Genomic DNA, 16,707 nt, shown 5'->3' on the forward strand with positions numbered 1-16,707 from the left:
GCGCGGTTATAGGGGGACTACATCTTTCTTTTATTTTCATTTCAATAAAGAAAAGGAGGTGGAGGGAACGACCTCTCAATTGTTATCTCGCTGTCTCGTTCGCCGCGGAAATGCCTGGGGAAGGGCGCGTGTAATTGTGCAAGCGCCCTTTCCACGCTCTTCTCGCGACGACGGCAAGTGGATTGCATCAATTTCAACCAAAAATTGGTTGAAGTTGCTTCAACCGAAATTGCCTCAACCAAAAATTTTGAGGACGCTGGAGCTTCGCCTTTAAGAGTAGAATGCGATAGCATTCAGGGATCCCTGACTGCTTCTCCTGCTTCCCGGCAACTGCACCATATGTTACTGGGAAACGTTCGCGGCGAACGCTATGCACGAAGGCGGGCTTTCTGGTCGAAATGCGGCATTTCGCATGGGCCGGGATGTGGCGGAAGCGAGCGCCATCTGGAAATGTTTCAAGGAAGTGGGCGGGCCGCTCTGTGTACGCAGATATTTACGCTCTGGCGTGCGCAAATTGCGGATGGCGTCTCCGGTCTATACATTGTAGAAACGCTGGAAAACGGCTTTGAGTTTGCGCGCAACAGAATCGTTTTCTTGTATATTCAAATTACAATACGAGAGCGCTCATGCTTGTAGGTTGTGTGTTAGTCCTGGTTCCTGATTTTTCAACGTATCTCATCTTGAGAAATTCAAATATTTCAGTCAAATCCTTGTGCCACATGGAAGGCCTGGGTAAGCGGGGTTCGAAAATATTTTTGCCGGAAGGACGTCCGGCACCGGGTTTCCTGTAACGCGGGCTCCTTAACGCTATCGCGATGATAGCAATAACCATATGAATCAACATAGTCGTCAGTGTGGTCATTCCACTACAGCTTCGCTGGTTAACCTTTCAACAAAGTATAAGGGCACAAAAAACTGTACGGTTTTATTCCTTGGGTGCCACTCGTACCCCCAGACTGAGCAAATTTCCGCTCAGGAGATTGCTAGGTGTTTTATTTATGGTGTGCTAATCGCATTCAAAAGCCCATGCGCAGTTTTGATTACCCGACGCCGGCTCAATGTTGACAACGTCCCTTATCTTCAGGAAACGGCGAATGTGTAGCCAAGAGTTGTGGTCAATGTCGGCGAGCTGCCGCCTGGCACCGGGATGACGAAGGCACTCCACCCTCTCCTTGACGACGCCTGCGATTCTCATAAACTCATCAAGGCTACAGTGGTACACACGCAGAAGAGCGCTGCTGATCTTCTCTTTAGCTTCGGTCTTTGTGACGTCAGCACCTTCTATCACCATTTCGAGGAGACTTGGATGGTTGTGCATCAGCTCGATGGCATCCGCGCCGTCCAAGGTATTTTGCTGACCTAGCACGAATCGTGAAGCGGCCGAGAGGGCGGAGGCATTCCTTCTGGTCGCTTGCTGCATGAAAAAAGAAAACACGTCATGGTTAAAGTAGACAAAACTTGCCATAAGTCTGAAGCGGTCTAAATTTCTGAAGTGTTTGATAGTGCGTGCAGGAGGAAGGCCGCACACCACCGTTCCCGAATAATAAAGAAATAACTATTTTTAAACAGCCAACGTACCGTCTACATCATAGCTTTACTTATTTTGTAGCTGAAGTGACCTCGGAAATTGTCAAAGAGAAGTCAAAGCAACGGGAGTGAAGCATTCTGAGTAGAACTAAGATTGAAATTGCCGAAATATGCATGCAGAGCAAAATCGAAGACAACGTATATTTTCTGCGCACAAATAATATATACCGGTGGAGAAATTGCAATCTGTTAACGCAACAGCTTTGCTTGCTGTTCTTTTTAAGGCGGAGCTTTCTTTGTTTCATCACCATTTGTTTCGCCGTGCTCGATTGGTATATCACGCATAATAGCCTTGCGTGCTCACCGCTGCTTCGCTGGCTTGTTTCGCACGACTTGTATCCTCGAATGGTTTTGTGATGCCTTCACGACGGTATTGATTTTATTTTCTAAAAGCCACAAAGGCTGCGCATATTAGTCCGATTTATACCGCTTATGACGCAGTCTGGTGTCAAAAATTATCTGTTTGCGAAGTCAGCAAATGTTTGAACAGACCGCTGCTCGTGAGGACACTAGCATCAAAGTACCCTTTGGTAACACTCCCAACTCTTCTACAAATTATCTTTGTTCGCTGTCTTCAGTCACATAACAGTTTTTTTTGCCCTGAAACGAAGGAAACAGCAGCTGTCACTGTGCCATACCAGGATGTCTGCAAGTGCGATGTTCTTGAAGTTGAATGCTTCCTTTAACGCACCGGGGCGGCGCTCAAAACCACTTTGCAGCTCTTCACAATACTTGGCATTCTTGGTATAGCCGCAACAAGCCTGAGTCATGGCGAATTCGGTGAGGCTGAGACTCTTCCTAGCACCATGTGCGAGAACGTTCAAGTCGTAATTCGACAGTAGGGCACCTTTGATGCTGACTTTAACTAGCTTGTGGTTGGAGGCCAGCGCCGACACAAGGTCCGCCCGCACATCCGTGCGCTCCTTTTCTGGTAAGACAGCCAGAACGCCATTCAGGTTTATGTCGACATCAGTGAGCACAGTCGCGTTCCTTAGGCACGCCGCCAAGGCAGATAATTCTTCGCGACTGAATGTGTCGCACTTAACCAGCAGTGACGTTACGTTACCGGAGCTACAGACCACTTGCAGAGTCGAGATAGTTAACTGCGGGTCGAGACGTTGGCGGGAAACGAACCGCCCCAGCGTTACGGCCACGCTGCTGATTTGTGGGCACTTCAGCAGCTGGTTTGCGTTGCTGTGCTTGTAGTGTCCTTTGATGACCACTCGATCGTACAGACCTTGCTCTCGAATAGTTTCCGAGACCCTGTCGAGCCCGTCGATGAAGGGCAAAGTGTCGACTTCCACCAGCCGCAGAGCATCACTGTTGGCGATTGCGTCGAAGAAAGTGAGGCACTCTGCTTCGCGGAAGCCCTTCAAGTCGACGCGCAGCTGCTTGAGCGGTGACTTGGATTCTTGCAAGGCTGTGTGCCAGGACTTCATGCATTGCGTGGCTTCAGGGCTTGTAAAGTGGACGCCGAGTCGGGAATCTGTAGCCCTCCAAGGCAACCTCAGGCAGCGTAGTTTGGCGTTCCGAGTAGCCACTTCGGCGAAGAGGGCGAACGTAGGTACGCTGCAAACACGTAGAAAAGACATATCAGTTGAATGAACCTTGACCTCAAGTAAACAAACGCGAGAACTGATGAATATTTGGACTCCAATATAAACTCGTGCTAAAAACTGAAATTAAATTTCTTAACTGGTAAATGACCTGCACCTAACGCTATCTACAACGGATATTTTCGCTGCCTCAGCCATCCGCTATGTCTGAGGTCCACGTCTCTGGAAGTCTCAGTGCATGCTGGTTAACATTGATGAGAGAACATCAGCCGTCCTTTTGGACGCAGTTAGCCTTCCGGTGTTTCCTGGGTATACTTTGTGGCGCAAAATACATTTCTTGAAAAGGGACAGAAGACAGGAGGACTGTCACTGTCTTCCTTTGTTCTGTCCCTTTGCAAGAAATGTATTTTGCGCCATAAAGTATACCTAGGAAATCTAAGCGCCAACTTGCCCAAGACGAAGTCCTTTTGGAATACATTCCGAGGTTGTTTAACCCAGATCATGCGCTTCGATGTCATTGACCGTGACCTTTGGCGCTCACAAAAGCGCCGGTACCTCGCAGATACTGCTCTTGCGGTGGCTTAATTAGTGAAGGAGCAGTTGGAGGGGCCGTAGCGGACCACTATTCAGCGACACCGATGGCCACTCTGGTGCAGTTAGGATGTGCGTCCATCGCTCCCAAGATTGCACGGTAGGGAAGGTCTACTTCCGCACTCCCATTCTCACGAGACTCGGTATAGCGGTGAACGTGGCCGTCTCCTATTCATACGTCTTATAGGCGTTGGGGCATTCGAATACTTTCGCTGCGGCTGATGATTTGATACGGTGAGAAAAAAAGTCGGCGTTGCGCCCGAAAAGTGGATCATCTACTGCGATAGTAATTAGTAAACAGCTACAGGACGTAAGGATAGCAGTTCTATCGGCCGTGTAATCGTGGGAACATTAGATTACCAACTGAACGTAACAAGCACGGTGGCAGCGCGCCCAAGCAAACATGGGGCCGTATAACGTAAAACTATTCCAATATGTTTTATTCCAATCCCCTGACGTCAAATTTGCGTAGCCGCCGACGCCAGCATCTGGCGGTCACCCGCAGGGTTGTCTGAACAAACCACTCGAATGTTCCCCTCGTTCATAGGAGGTCACTTTTGTTTGCTTGAAAAACGAATAACATTGCCTTCACTGAGCGGCTTCTCTTATCTAATTGGTCACAAGAGGCGAGGAGCAAGCTCAAGTTGAAAGGGATTCTATGTGGCCGAGCCACCGCACTGAATATCGATAACCGTACGAAAAGGGTGGTGCCGGCGTCTGTGATTGGTCCGTTTTCTCTCACTTTGCTTGAGGTGGCTCGTCGACAATCGCAGCGCCATGCAACGGAAGCTTAAGAATGACGCTAAAACGGATCCTCAGCAAAGAAGAGTTGGCAGAACGAAATCGCAAACGTGCCGAAAATGCTCGAAAACGTTACAGGGCTATGCAAAAAGTTTTGTTACACGTAAATAAATAAATTCATGCTCTCCGGCAGGTGCGAGTATCCAGTGCCTCAGCGATCGGCGGCAGCCATCTTTTATTCCTTTCAGAACGGGGCAGCGTGCAGCAATTCAGAAGGAAATTCAGTTTTGTTCGGCATATTAATGCATCTTTACCGACTACGCGTCATTTCGACGCGGTAAGTTTTTGCGGTTTTATGACATCGCGTGAGAGGCAGGTGACGTGGGTGGAGCCCGAAAACTTTTGACCAAGACCCGAGGGCTAATGGCAAAAAAGCGCCGAATCCTAAATAACTATTTGTTGTTTTGTTCGGTCAAATTATGCATAATCAGTGTGTACACGCCATATCAGATGGGCAGCTATTGTGGTTTTCGTGACGTCGCGTGACAGACAGGTGAAGCGGGGTGGTCCAACAAAGTTCTTGACCAATCACGGTGGGCTGATTGCAGAATTGGAATAGAAAAGTTTGGAATAGTTTTACGTTATAGTGCCCATGAACAAATCACACTCGATGAGGGCGGGCACTTGCTTTCATAGCACTACTGCGAGCAAGCGCGGCAGCAGCAGCGAGCGAAGTGACCTTCGTGCCATCTATCGGTTCAATGCAAGAGCGACTAGAACACAGCGCGCACAAAGGTAGGAGCCGTCTGCTGACACCTTTCAAGATACGGCGCACGAGACCGTGCAAAGTAAGCACTCGTTTGCGGAGTCAAAGTCCTCCCCTCCCCCATCTCCTCTTCCTACACGTGCCCCACAATTTCCCACAATATATGGCGCGCGAGAATGAGCCGCTATAGCCAGGCAGTCGCCGAGCCCAAGTGTACATAAGTGCAGCAAAAAGATTGGGAAACCTTCACTGTTATTGCTAGCGTGGGCCTGGTAAGGCGGAAAAGCCTCAAGAAGAGAAAAGCGGAGGCGACGCCACCTTGAAGGTTCTGGCCATGATAGGAATTTTAAAGCGAGAGCTTTACTACGTTAGCCAGCGAGCCATGTCGGCCCGTCGCGCCGTATGCAGTATGCAGGCAGCCGTATATATATATATATATATATATATATATATATACGTTTCGCCTCAGTGTATTTAGTCGTTATGGAGAGCGAGAAAAAGACGCAACAACCAGAGAGCGAAGCGAGGAAGAGAAAATGCGCTCAAGAGACGCCAGAAGAACGCGTCGCACTACACGAGAAGCGTCGTAACGAAGATGCGGCTAGAAGAAGTCGTGCCACGTCCCGGAGGGACTCTTCAATTGCGGAAGAGACCGCTTTGAGTTCTCGAGAGCGTCGGAATGAGACGCTGCGTAGACGTTACCTAGTCGTTACCTAGCCTAGTCGTTACCTGAAGAGTGTGTCTTGTCGTGTCTATACAATAGAGCTAAACCTAACGCTTAACCACAAGCTAACACCACAAGCGTAGCCATGCAGCTCTTGCTTTCGCAACTCAACTACGGTTAACCAGAGCTAAACCACAGGCAATTTTTTACGTCGTTTACTCTGGTCCATGAATCTTTTTTTATATAAAAAAGACCGTGTTGCATTTTAACGGAGCCACAGGGTGGCCAAAAAAAACTGACATTCGTGACGTCACACCGACATGTGTCTTCTGCGACCTTGTCGCCTAAATATGCCTGGGTTAGTTTACAGATATTGGCGCTGATTACGAGCTACGTCAGTGCAAGCAACGGAACAACTATCTTTTTGCTGGAAACGCCGGCTGACCTTCAAGAGAACAGCGCCACCCCGCGGTATCATCCAACCACCGGGACGTCACCGACAGCCTGCAACCATATAAAGCCTGTCCTGCAGCCGACAACCTTCTGTGGGAGCGGCAGCGCTGGAGCGACCATGTCGCCTAAATATGCCGGGGTTATTTTACAGGTTCGTTACTATCCTTGCGTATCACGTTTTCGTTCAAATGATCCTTGCATTATTGTGCTGCCGCTCCCAATGAAGCGTCGTGAAATTTTGAGTATGCTATGGTTGTATTTTGAAATTTTGCTTTCCGGGGATGTGGAAACTAACCCGGGTCCTATTATTGAGGAAATGCTTAAAGCAGTATTAGCCAACCAAACAAAAGCCGAGGCTATAGGCTTATAAGCCTTGAAGATAAAGTCGATAGCCTCAAAGATGTGTGCATTAAGGTACAAGAACTTGAAAGTACAGTTAGAGATCTTGGGTGGACGATCAGAAACGAACAAAAAAGGATAAATGACTTAGAAGGCAGATCGAGGCGGAATGACGTCATAGTTTACGGTGTCAAGGAAAGCGCGATAGAAACATGTGACGATATTGAACGCAAAGTATTAAAAGACATTTTTTGGAACCGCCTTGAGGTTGTCGTGTCGTCAGTAGAATGAATTCACAGGCTTGGGAAGAAGAAAGAACACCGGGATCGGCCAGTCATCATGAAGCTCTATAACTTCAATGAAAAGGTAGCTCTCTTCAAGAATTGCCATAAACTGAAAGGCTCAAAAGTACGAATTTCTGATTATTACTCGCCGGAAACACTCAAAAAGCGAACACACCTTTTGGAAACGGCTAAGGCCGACAAAAGTCGAGGAGCCAAAGGACTGATAGGCCAAACCCATGGATAACACGAGATATTATTCCCTTCAAGCAAGCTAAAATAACAACTCGTCCGACTCAAAGACCGCATCGAAAAAGAAAAATTCCCAGGTGTCATCTACCAAATTCCTTGCCAGGACTGCCAGGCATGCTACGTAGGCAAGACGGAGAACTATAAAAGACCGCTACAGCAGCACCGCAGTGATGTAGCCAAAGGACGCACAGCTTCCGGTGCCTTGACAGAGCATCATGGAAAAACTGGACACAGTATTAACTGGCATTAGGCTTCTATCATCGAAAGAGAGAAAAAATTATCCCGATTGCTCCTTGAATAATTCCGCATACAATCTACTACTACCACCATAAACCGGACAAGGGGACCTCTCCCTGAGTTGTACGCAATCGCATTACGTTTTCCGACACATGTATAATAAAGACCATCATGCATTCGTTCATAGTGAACAAAGTACCCGTATTGGGCGCCGAAACGTCAATCCGTGTTTTGAATTTTTTCAGTTGGCGAGTGCACGTTTATTCAGCCATGTTCTTTCCTCGTCAGACGAGTTTTCGGCAAGCCCTAGATTTCATTGCTCTTCGCGAAAAGCATGGACGGTCCGCCGTAATGAAGATTCGACAGTTTGCGTCCCTCAAGTCGAAGTTGGCATCTTTTCAATGCCACCTACAGTTCAACCTGCGCTGTAAAGCCAACAGCATCATCCCGAAGTCACTTCGCCTACCCCTCTTGGTTCGTACACCGTTTGGAAAGCATGCTATCTCACGCGGCGAGAAGCTCCTCTCACAAGCACGCGTGCTTGAAACGAAGGCTACCATACAGCGCTTGGAGAACAATGTTTTCTTTAGCCAACGCACGCTTCAGCGCATTGCTCCCACGGGATTCCACGAGATTTTACTCTACTGTAATGGAACAGCTACGGCGACTCGACAGAAAAGAGAAAGGTGCCAGAAAAGAAGTTTTCCTGTCTGCTGGACAAATGTCAGCCGCCTGACAACCAAGCTGGTGTTTGCAACTTGTCGTCACACCACCTTGATACCGCTGAGCTTCGTCTACTAAGCCGCGGCCTGAATTTCAACATTGGTGCCACGCCAAGGATGCGGAAGATGGCTTGTGTAGTTGAGGAGGCAGTACGCCAAGTCGAGTCTTGTCTGCACAATGAAGCACGTACCCGCACTATTGGGGCTCTTTCAAAGCTTCGTAATGCTAGGACCTCAAGCATCAGCCACCTCGATAAGCTAGTCATGAAAAGACTGCAATATAACAGAGCCATTGTCATCTTGCCTACGGACAAGGGGAATGCCGCAGTTGTCATGAATCGGGATGGCTACGTTTCGAAGATGATAGAGCATCTACAGGACCTGACCGCGTATTCGATGGTCAACCGGGACCCCACAAGAAAGACCGAGTCAGAACTTCAGAAGCTACTGATTGACGCTTTCAAGTTTGTGCATGCCGAAAAGAAGCATCAGTATAACCAGCTGCTTTGCCAAAACGGCGCAGCTCCTGCAATATACGGCCTGCTCAAGGTTCACAAACCTAATGTCCCACTGAGGCCTATAGTAGACTACACTCCCTCTCCGTTGCACCATCTCTCTGCCTATTTTCTTGGTCTGCTCCGACCCCTCGTTGTACGAGCGCCGACGTACGTAGAGGACTCCGCTGATTTTGTCGACAAGGCCGGGAACGTGACTTTAGACAACGAAGACGTCATGGTTTCCGTTGACGTTAAGTCTATGTTCACACGCATACCTGTGGATCATGCTGTTGACTGCTACCGAACAGCACTGCAAAACGACACATCTCTGCCTTCGCGCACCCCATTCAATGTCGACGACGAGTGCCACCTCTTGGATTTTTGCTTACGCAACCCTTATTTTTCATATAATGGTTCATTTTGCAGGTTTGCAGGTTTGGAACGGCATTGGGAGCATCGGTGTCAGCGTCTTGTGCCAACATTGCTTTGGAATCCCTCGAAGATAAAGCCCTCACGACGTTCCAGCCCGCTCCAAAATTGTTCCTGCGGTATGTCGACGACTGTTTTCCCATCATGCGCCGCGAATACGTCGTACCTTTTCTGCAGCACCTGAACTCTTTCGAAAGCACAATAGAATTCACCCATGAAGAAGTTCATGGTCGCTTGGCTTTCCTTGACGTGGAAGTCATGCACACTGCATCCGGCCTTTCCGCAAGTGTTTATCGAAAGCCTGCCCACACAGGGAAATATCTACTCTTTGATTCGGCCCATCCCCTTGGACAAAAACGACCTGTTGCCTCGACATTGTTCACCCGTGCATTCCGATTGTGCTCGACTACTGACGCACGCAGAGCTGAGTTGAAGAGAATGACGCAGGATTTGGTCAGCAATGGCTACCCCGGCCAGTTTATAAAGACCGAAGATAGGCGTGCAGCTGAACGTCCTGTAAGGCCGATGAAAACAAGAAAATGGGCGTCTCTTCCCTATGCGCGAGACGTGAGCGAGTCAATGTCAAGAATTTTCGAAGATTATGATGTACAAATATGCGACGTCCCTTCAAGCAAGCTAAAACAACAACTCGTCCGAGTCAAAGACCGCCTCGTAAAAGAAAAATTTCCGGGCGTCATCTACAAAACTCCTTGCTGGGACTGCCAGGCCTGCTACGTAGGTGAGACGGGGAACTTTAAAGAAGGCTACAGCAGCACCACTGTGACGTAGCCAAAGAACACACGGTTTCCAGCCCCCTGGCAGAGCATCATGAAAAGACTGGACACAGTATTAACTGGAATTCGGCTTCTACCATTGAAAGAGAGAAAAAATTATCCCGATCGCTCCATGAATCATTCCGCATACAATCTACTACTACCACCCAAAAGCGGACAAGGGGACCTCTCCCTGAGTTGTACGCAAAGCCATTACGTCTTCCGACACATATATAATAAAGACCATCATGCATTCGTTCATTGTGCACAAGGCACCCGTATTGGGCGCCGAAACGTCAATCTGTGGTTTTGAATTTTTTTCAGTTGGCGAGTGTACGTTCATTCCGCCATGTTCTTCCCTCGCCAGACGAGTTTTCGGCAAACCCTAGATTTCGCGAGATATCATTCATCTAAAACGGCGACTACACCGTGCACGTCAGAGAATTCAAAGAGATGCGACAGCTATCAGTAACCTCAGTGCGCAAGTTCGTAGTGAGTTAAAAAGCTTTTTCTTTAGCAATACGTTGACTAAATATATGCAAGTATATCGCCGCAGAAATTTTGGAGGTGCATGTCAAGGAGTAGACACACAATCGAAGCCGTTCTTGTAGATGGTATGTCGTGCTCTGAGCCCTCCCTCCTTGCGGAAGCGTTCAGCAAGTAGTTCTGCTCTGTATTCACTTGAAAGGATGATAGTACTGTCGTAAAACACCCCGAACATGAATCCTTCCGACAAATATATTGCTATCACGAAGGAAGGTATAATTGCTGCCTTGCTAAAACTAGACGGCAAAAAGTCACCGGGTCCGGATAAGATCCCAAACACTTATCTGAAACGTTATTCTGAGTGGGGGGCATGCTTTCTCGAAAAGCTTTTTTCGTTATCGCTTCATAGTGATATTATACCTACTGTCTGGCTGATGTCAAGGGTAAAATCAATTTTTAAATCTGGAAGCAAGCTTGCCATTGGGAACTATCACCCGATTTCTATTACGTGCAGAATATGCAAGGTCCTGCAACACATAATTGCTAAGGAGTTAGTTCAGTACATAGAAAATAGTTTTTTATAGTAAGCAGCATGGCTTTCGAAGAGGTCTATGGGCTGTGACCCAACTGTTTGGAACTATCCACAGCTTTGCTGAGGCAGTCAACTCGAAAGCGCAAGTTGACGTAATTTCAATTGATATGTCAAAGGCATTTGATAAGGCCTGTCACAGGAAGCTTATCAGCAAGCTTTATGACTTTGGGGCCAACGTACAAATTATTAACTGGATTCAAGCGTACTTGTCGAATAGGCTGGAATTTCTTGAAATTAATGCTCAACACTCCCAATGTTTACCCGTTTCTCCTGGTGTACCGCAAAGGTCCGTTTTGGGCCCGATATTATTCTTGATCCATATTAATGATATAGCCGAGCATATAATACTAGTATTGAGGTTCGTTTATTTGCGGACGATTGTATATTGTACTGCCCAGTGAAGTCAATAGATGATCAAAAATTACTTAATAAATCCTTGGACGTAATTCCCAACTGGTGCTCCAAATGGAATATGGAAATTAATTTAGACAAGACCGCGGGCATGACTCTCTCGAACATGAAAGCGCCACTGTGTTTTAATTACTTTGTAGGCGACAAACAAATAGCCCGCACGGCTAAACTAAATTATCTTCGTGTGACAATCTCAAATAACCTCAATTGGAAGGATCATGTAAATAACCTATGCGGATCTGCTCAGCGAAAACTTGGATTTTTGAAAAGAAAATTGGCGCATGCAACACCTGCAGTTAAACTTGAGGCGTATACAGCCGTTGTACGCCCTATATGGTATCCTCACCAGCAATATCAGATTAACCAACTTGAACGCATTCAGAGACTTGCAGTACGGTTTATATTTACAGCATATCGCAAACGACAGTACGTAAAAACTTTATCAAATTTATCAATAACAAATTTATCAACACTGGCAACACGCAGAAAAATCGCACGACTGAAGTTTTTGTACAAGCTCTCTAATACTAAATTTAACTTAGATCAGTCGCGCTATTTGTTACGTCCTGGCAGAGTCTCTCCCCCTGTGAATCACCCTTATGTTTTTACGCCTTACAATGCCAGAATTAATGTTTGTAAATATTCTGCCCTTGTTAAGACAATTGAAGACTGGAATGCCCTTGATGTACAAATTTTTGATAGCACAATGACTGTGGAATCATTTGAACGGAAGCTGGAAATGTACCTCGCGGTATGTGTTTACTTTGTTTCATTGCTTGATGTGTTGACAAAATGTGTCAATCCTCCCACTCTGTACCAGCTCGTAAAGGGCTAACAGTATTCGAAATAAAAAAAAAATGTTGATCTGAGGGTGCGGCGCAAATTTCCAAAAGTGCCATACAAAGATGGTGGTTTCAACGGCAGTCGCAAGAAATATCTCCTGAAACTTTGGGACAATAACAGTATTGAACAGTATCATAGCGACTAAACTGCTTTAGAATTGAGTATGGATGCCTCTGAAGCAAGCATATTTTAAAGAATTACCTCCTTAACTTTCTTGTTTTGAGTCGCAGAACCGGAACTTGTGACGACGATAAGGACGCCACATGCTAACACCGCACATTACATAGTCCATCAAAAAGAGAGCAGAACCTGCACGACCCTTTGTGTCATTGTTAATTCTCCATTACCCAAAAATAGTTCGAAATCAGGGAAAGTTAAAACAACTTTTGCACTTTTAATTCCTGCCATGAAGACTACGTTTTCTAAAAAAAAGCGATAACAGAACACCAAATGTAATTTCTTGGAATGAAAAGTTAATTAGTTCAGTAAATAAACAATTAGTAATTTCTTTCGCTGAACTCTCCACAAGTGAATGCTCGATCCAGCTTATGAAATGCGCGACCATAGCGTACGCGTTAAATTTTATGCGCCTAAATCGCAACGTTGTGGGATAGTAATCGGAGTAGCATGCACGTGTAACAGGCTGGGCGTCACGGTGTTAGGAAAGCAAAGGTCGCTTAAGAAGCGTTGCGATATCTTAGAATGGTAGAGCATATCCATAATACAATTTCACTTCTACTTACAACATTGTTTCCACGATGATGTCTACATTCAGTTCCTCCAAAAAATTCATTTTGCAGAACGCGTCGACGAGTCTCCGCAGGAGTGACCCGCTTATGGAATACACGCTCCCTTTGAGCGTCAGTTTTCGCAGCGCGCAATTTTCCTTCGCGAGGTACGTCGGGAACATCGCATTGAAGTCTCTGTCTCGGTAGGAAAGCACGCAGTCTCGAACGCACAGGTCGGTGATGCTTTCATTTTCAATGAGCGCACGGACGAGCCGACCGACCTCAGTACTGGGTATTAGCAGCTCTCCGAGGTCGAGGGTCGACAGATAACTTATGGGAAGGTCAAATGAGCAGGGAGAGACTCTGGTCGCAGCCCAGTATTCCTTCTGGAACTCGGAAGACTTCAAAGTTAGATTCTTGAGCTTCGGCAAAGATCTTATCACGTCGAACACCACAGCTGTGCCGTCAGATGCAATGAATCTTCCGCAAGCAGCGAAGCTTTTCAAAGAGCGGTGTCGTTTTACTTCTGAGAGCAACGATGGGCGAAGCATCAGGTTGCTGTTGAATTCCATCGCCGTGATGCAGTGGTGCTCGGCGAGTAGAAGCTCAACAAGGTCCAGTGCTCTCGCTTTGCACGAGTTTTCCCGAGAGCTGTACGAGGCGTACCGGCAAGTGCTTGCCTCGACAGCCGCAATAAGGGCATCGCCTCTGCTCTCTCCTCGCTTGTCTTCCCGAAGTTCCAGGGCAGCGCCTAGAAGTACCCTATTAATTTCCGGATGGTGCTGCAGTAACTTACAGCTCGCACCGCCCCCCTTGGTGCATGGAATGTTCTGCGCGTTCCATTCGTTGCTGCTGTTGTCGAATGCATAGCTGGCGTCGACGGCGTGGCCTGCATGAGGTGCCCTATACATGATTCAGCAGTTCACTGGATTGCGAAAGGGAGTGCTGCCTCGTAAACGCAGTTCAGTAAGACTTGGTTATAGAGAGAAGTGCTGCACTATCGCGAGCACTATGGGCGGGAACAGAGGCGTGCGTGTCAGATAGCCTCGAACCCTGGTATACGGGCGATGCGTGGGGGCCGCCGTCGGAAACAAAGTGGAGAGAAAGACGCCGTTCTAATCACTGTTGGCACTCCCACCACGCGTCTCTTCAAACAAAGTGCAGAAGTTCGCATCGCCAGCGCGTATTGATAAAGCTATTGGATATTGCGGTTGCTGATAACACCATGTACCAAAGCGTAGCCAATACCCGCCCTGTTTTGAAGCGTAAACATTCGAGAGCTCCTTCCCTGTGAAATCTGTCCGTCTGTCTGGAACGCGTCACACGGTGCGCTGCATAATAGAAACCTCAGGTCCTATGGGGGTGTATCTGAATTTACGTCACGCCATGCGCACGAACGGGCGCTTCAGACACAGAAGCTCTCAAAAAGAAAAGAAAAAGAAAGAGAACATGGCGGAAAAATGATGACTCGCTGTAAGTTACTGTGCATGTAACCACCTTATCGGCAATCGGCGGCCAGTTAAATGCCGTAAGTTTCCGTTTTCGACAAACGCAGGTGCGGCTAGCAGTTAGCGGAAGAGCGTCCCTCTTTCCCCTCTGCTTTCGACAGCGCCATCCACGTACCGCTCTCACTCGGTTTCTAGGCTGTGTGCCAGGCGTTAGCGTGGTCCGTCTCATACTCCTCAGGATATTACAGCAGCGTTAACGAATAGGAGGTATGCACATGACGTCATCCACTAGGAGGGCTAGCGGCGTACGCCCCTACTTGGTTTGTCAGTTCGCGCTGCCTACGCGGGCACGCCTGAGTCTCCAAGCAACCAGCAATACGCACGAGCCCTATTTTTTCTGACGAAAAGTATTTTTTTGTGACTCGGCTATGGAGTGGTGTGTCGTAAGTGTGCGATGCCCGTAAGCGCGCACGTGCGTTAGTTGAGCGAACCAGATAAATCGCCCCATGAAAACTGAGTGGCCTTGTGGGATTGTGTCGACCCGCTCGAACTAGCAGATGATGAGCTTCTGCGCGATGTCGAGCTACTGCCTCGCGTGGATCTCGGAGATATCAAGGGCTACTTTGTGAATGAGTCGAGCTTTGTGACGCGTGAGCAATTCAAAGCCGACAAGCCAATGGAAGGTTGCAGTTATCTGGCGAGCGGCTCGGTCCACTATAGCCGTGCCTCAAAGTGCTCGCGTAACGTGATCGCCTTCATTGCAGAATTTATTGCGTACTGTTCACTTGCGTCTTAAAGGTATAGGCTTAACGTTGCTTCACTGAAAAAAAAAAAGAAAACGGAGAACTAAACACTGTGATTCCACAGTCTTCGTGATATATTATGTTGCGTCAATTATGCTGGTCCTTCGAAAACCGTTTTTTATAGCCCTCCCGTGTTCGTCAATGACAATCATTCAATGATGTGCCACTCGCACAATGGCTTCTCGTGAAATTACACGCCTAGGTGCTGGCTTCACATTAGACCTGCATGGCAGGCCTTGCAGAGGCATGCTCGCCCGTATTCGCTGCGCTCTTTTACATTGAGGCTGTTGTGAAGAAGAGATAAGCATGTTTCGGGAAGGACACAATCTGGGCAACATTCCTATCGCCGGGCTTCTCTCTTGTGCGATGGCTGCAGCCGAACAAAGCCCAGTTCACCGTGACAGCGAAGCCCACGTGACGCACACGTGGGCTTCGCACGTGACAGACGGCACGTAGTCTGTCCGGATAAGTAAACACTGTACGTGGACCTGTGCAAAAGACAAATAAGAACAGCACTGCGCGCGAAACACTGAGACGACCGTGCTCAAATATAAGTCCAAAACACGATAAGCGGGCCCAATGAGAGGAATCAGTTCGCGTGAGAAACACTGCTGGAATTTTCCCGACGCTATACGGCCGACGTGGCCGCAAACATGGCGCGGCTGCCCCGGCGACGCTGTCGCTGCCTAGCGAACCGTGATCAGTGAATACTATACGCAGTGAATACTATACTATACGTGAATACTATACGTGAACACTGTACTCCTATACGCAGCTATTCTTCAGTAAACTCTGTCAACACGCTTACCTCAATATCTGTCAATTACCTTGAGAAGTAGGCTTCTACCACGAAGGGAGAAAAATGTCAGTAGACCTCGTCCGTAGACATGAAAAACAAGATTTGCGACAAAGACAACACAAGAACGCCTTACTGCACGTGGGCGATTCTTCCACTTGCTGCTCAAATGAGAGCCACCAACACAGGAACAACATTAGCCTATAGGATTTTTGGTATGTTTGTATAAAACTTAAAAGTGAACTGCGTGCTTGCTCATAGACATGCCTATAATTCTGTCAGCCTGGGCAGTTTCGCGCATGCCACCTATGCCAGTCTCCACGTATCGAAATTGCGTAGTAATCAAGCGCGAAGCAAGCCTTAAAGATGACTAGAGAGATGACTATAAGGTTTTCAGCATATTCAAATCCAATGCTAGCTCGTCTTTTGGCTTTGGAACCATTTGGTCGCCTGCGTTGCTATAGCTTGTTAATCAGTGCGATTTCTTAGCGTACGTTCAGGTACGTCTGCTTAGTTTACAAGACTACAAGAATATCAAGCTCTTTTATAATTGGCACGTAACGGCCTAGCATAGCAGAGTTAACGACTAGTTCTCTTCACGGCGATTGTTTAGCAGATAATTTGTGGCTATTAACAACGGGATAAATAGAAATTGTAGTGAAATTTAAAGCCAAGACTTCTCCGTCTAGCATAGCACCATGTCGCGTGAGTT

General features: G+C 47.5%; 1 protein-coding gene across 1 annotated transcript; it reads right to left on the bottom strand.

Moving 5' to 3' along the window:
• Nucleotides 1–974: 974 nt before the first annotated feature.
• Nucleotides 975–3,026, bottom strand: LOC142563385 (uncharacterized). The gene is made up of 2 exons (XM_075673942.1): nt 2,226–3,026; nt 975–1,414 (listed from the first exon to the last, which is right to left on the bottom strand). The coding sequence occupies exons 1-2, from the start codon at nt 3,024–3,026 to the stop codon at nt 1,007–1,009; spliced, it is 1,209 nt and encodes a 402-aa protein (XP_075530057.1). The 3' UTR covers nt 975–1,006.
• Between the last annotated feature and the right edge of the window lie 13,681 nt (nt 3,027–16,707).

Source organism: Dermacentor variabilis, chromosome 11, assembly GCF_050947875.1.
Source record: "Dermacentor variabilis isolate Ectoservices chromosome 11, ASM5094787v1, whole genome shotgun sequence".
Taxonomy (NCBI): Eukaryota; Metazoa; Arthropoda; class Arachnida; order Ixodida; family Ixodidae; genus Dermacentor; species Dermacentor variabilis.

Excerpts from the sequence above, each read along its gene's own strand:
- LOC142563385 (XM_075673942.1), bottom strand. The coding sequence starts at position 3,026 with ATGAAGTCCTGGCACACAGCCTTGCAAGAATCCAAGTCACCGCTCAAG. Across the intron at positions 1,415-2,225 it reads TCGCACTTGCAGACATCCTG|CAAGCGACCAGAAGGAATGC; the intron begins GTATGGCACAGT and ends TTTTTCATGCAG.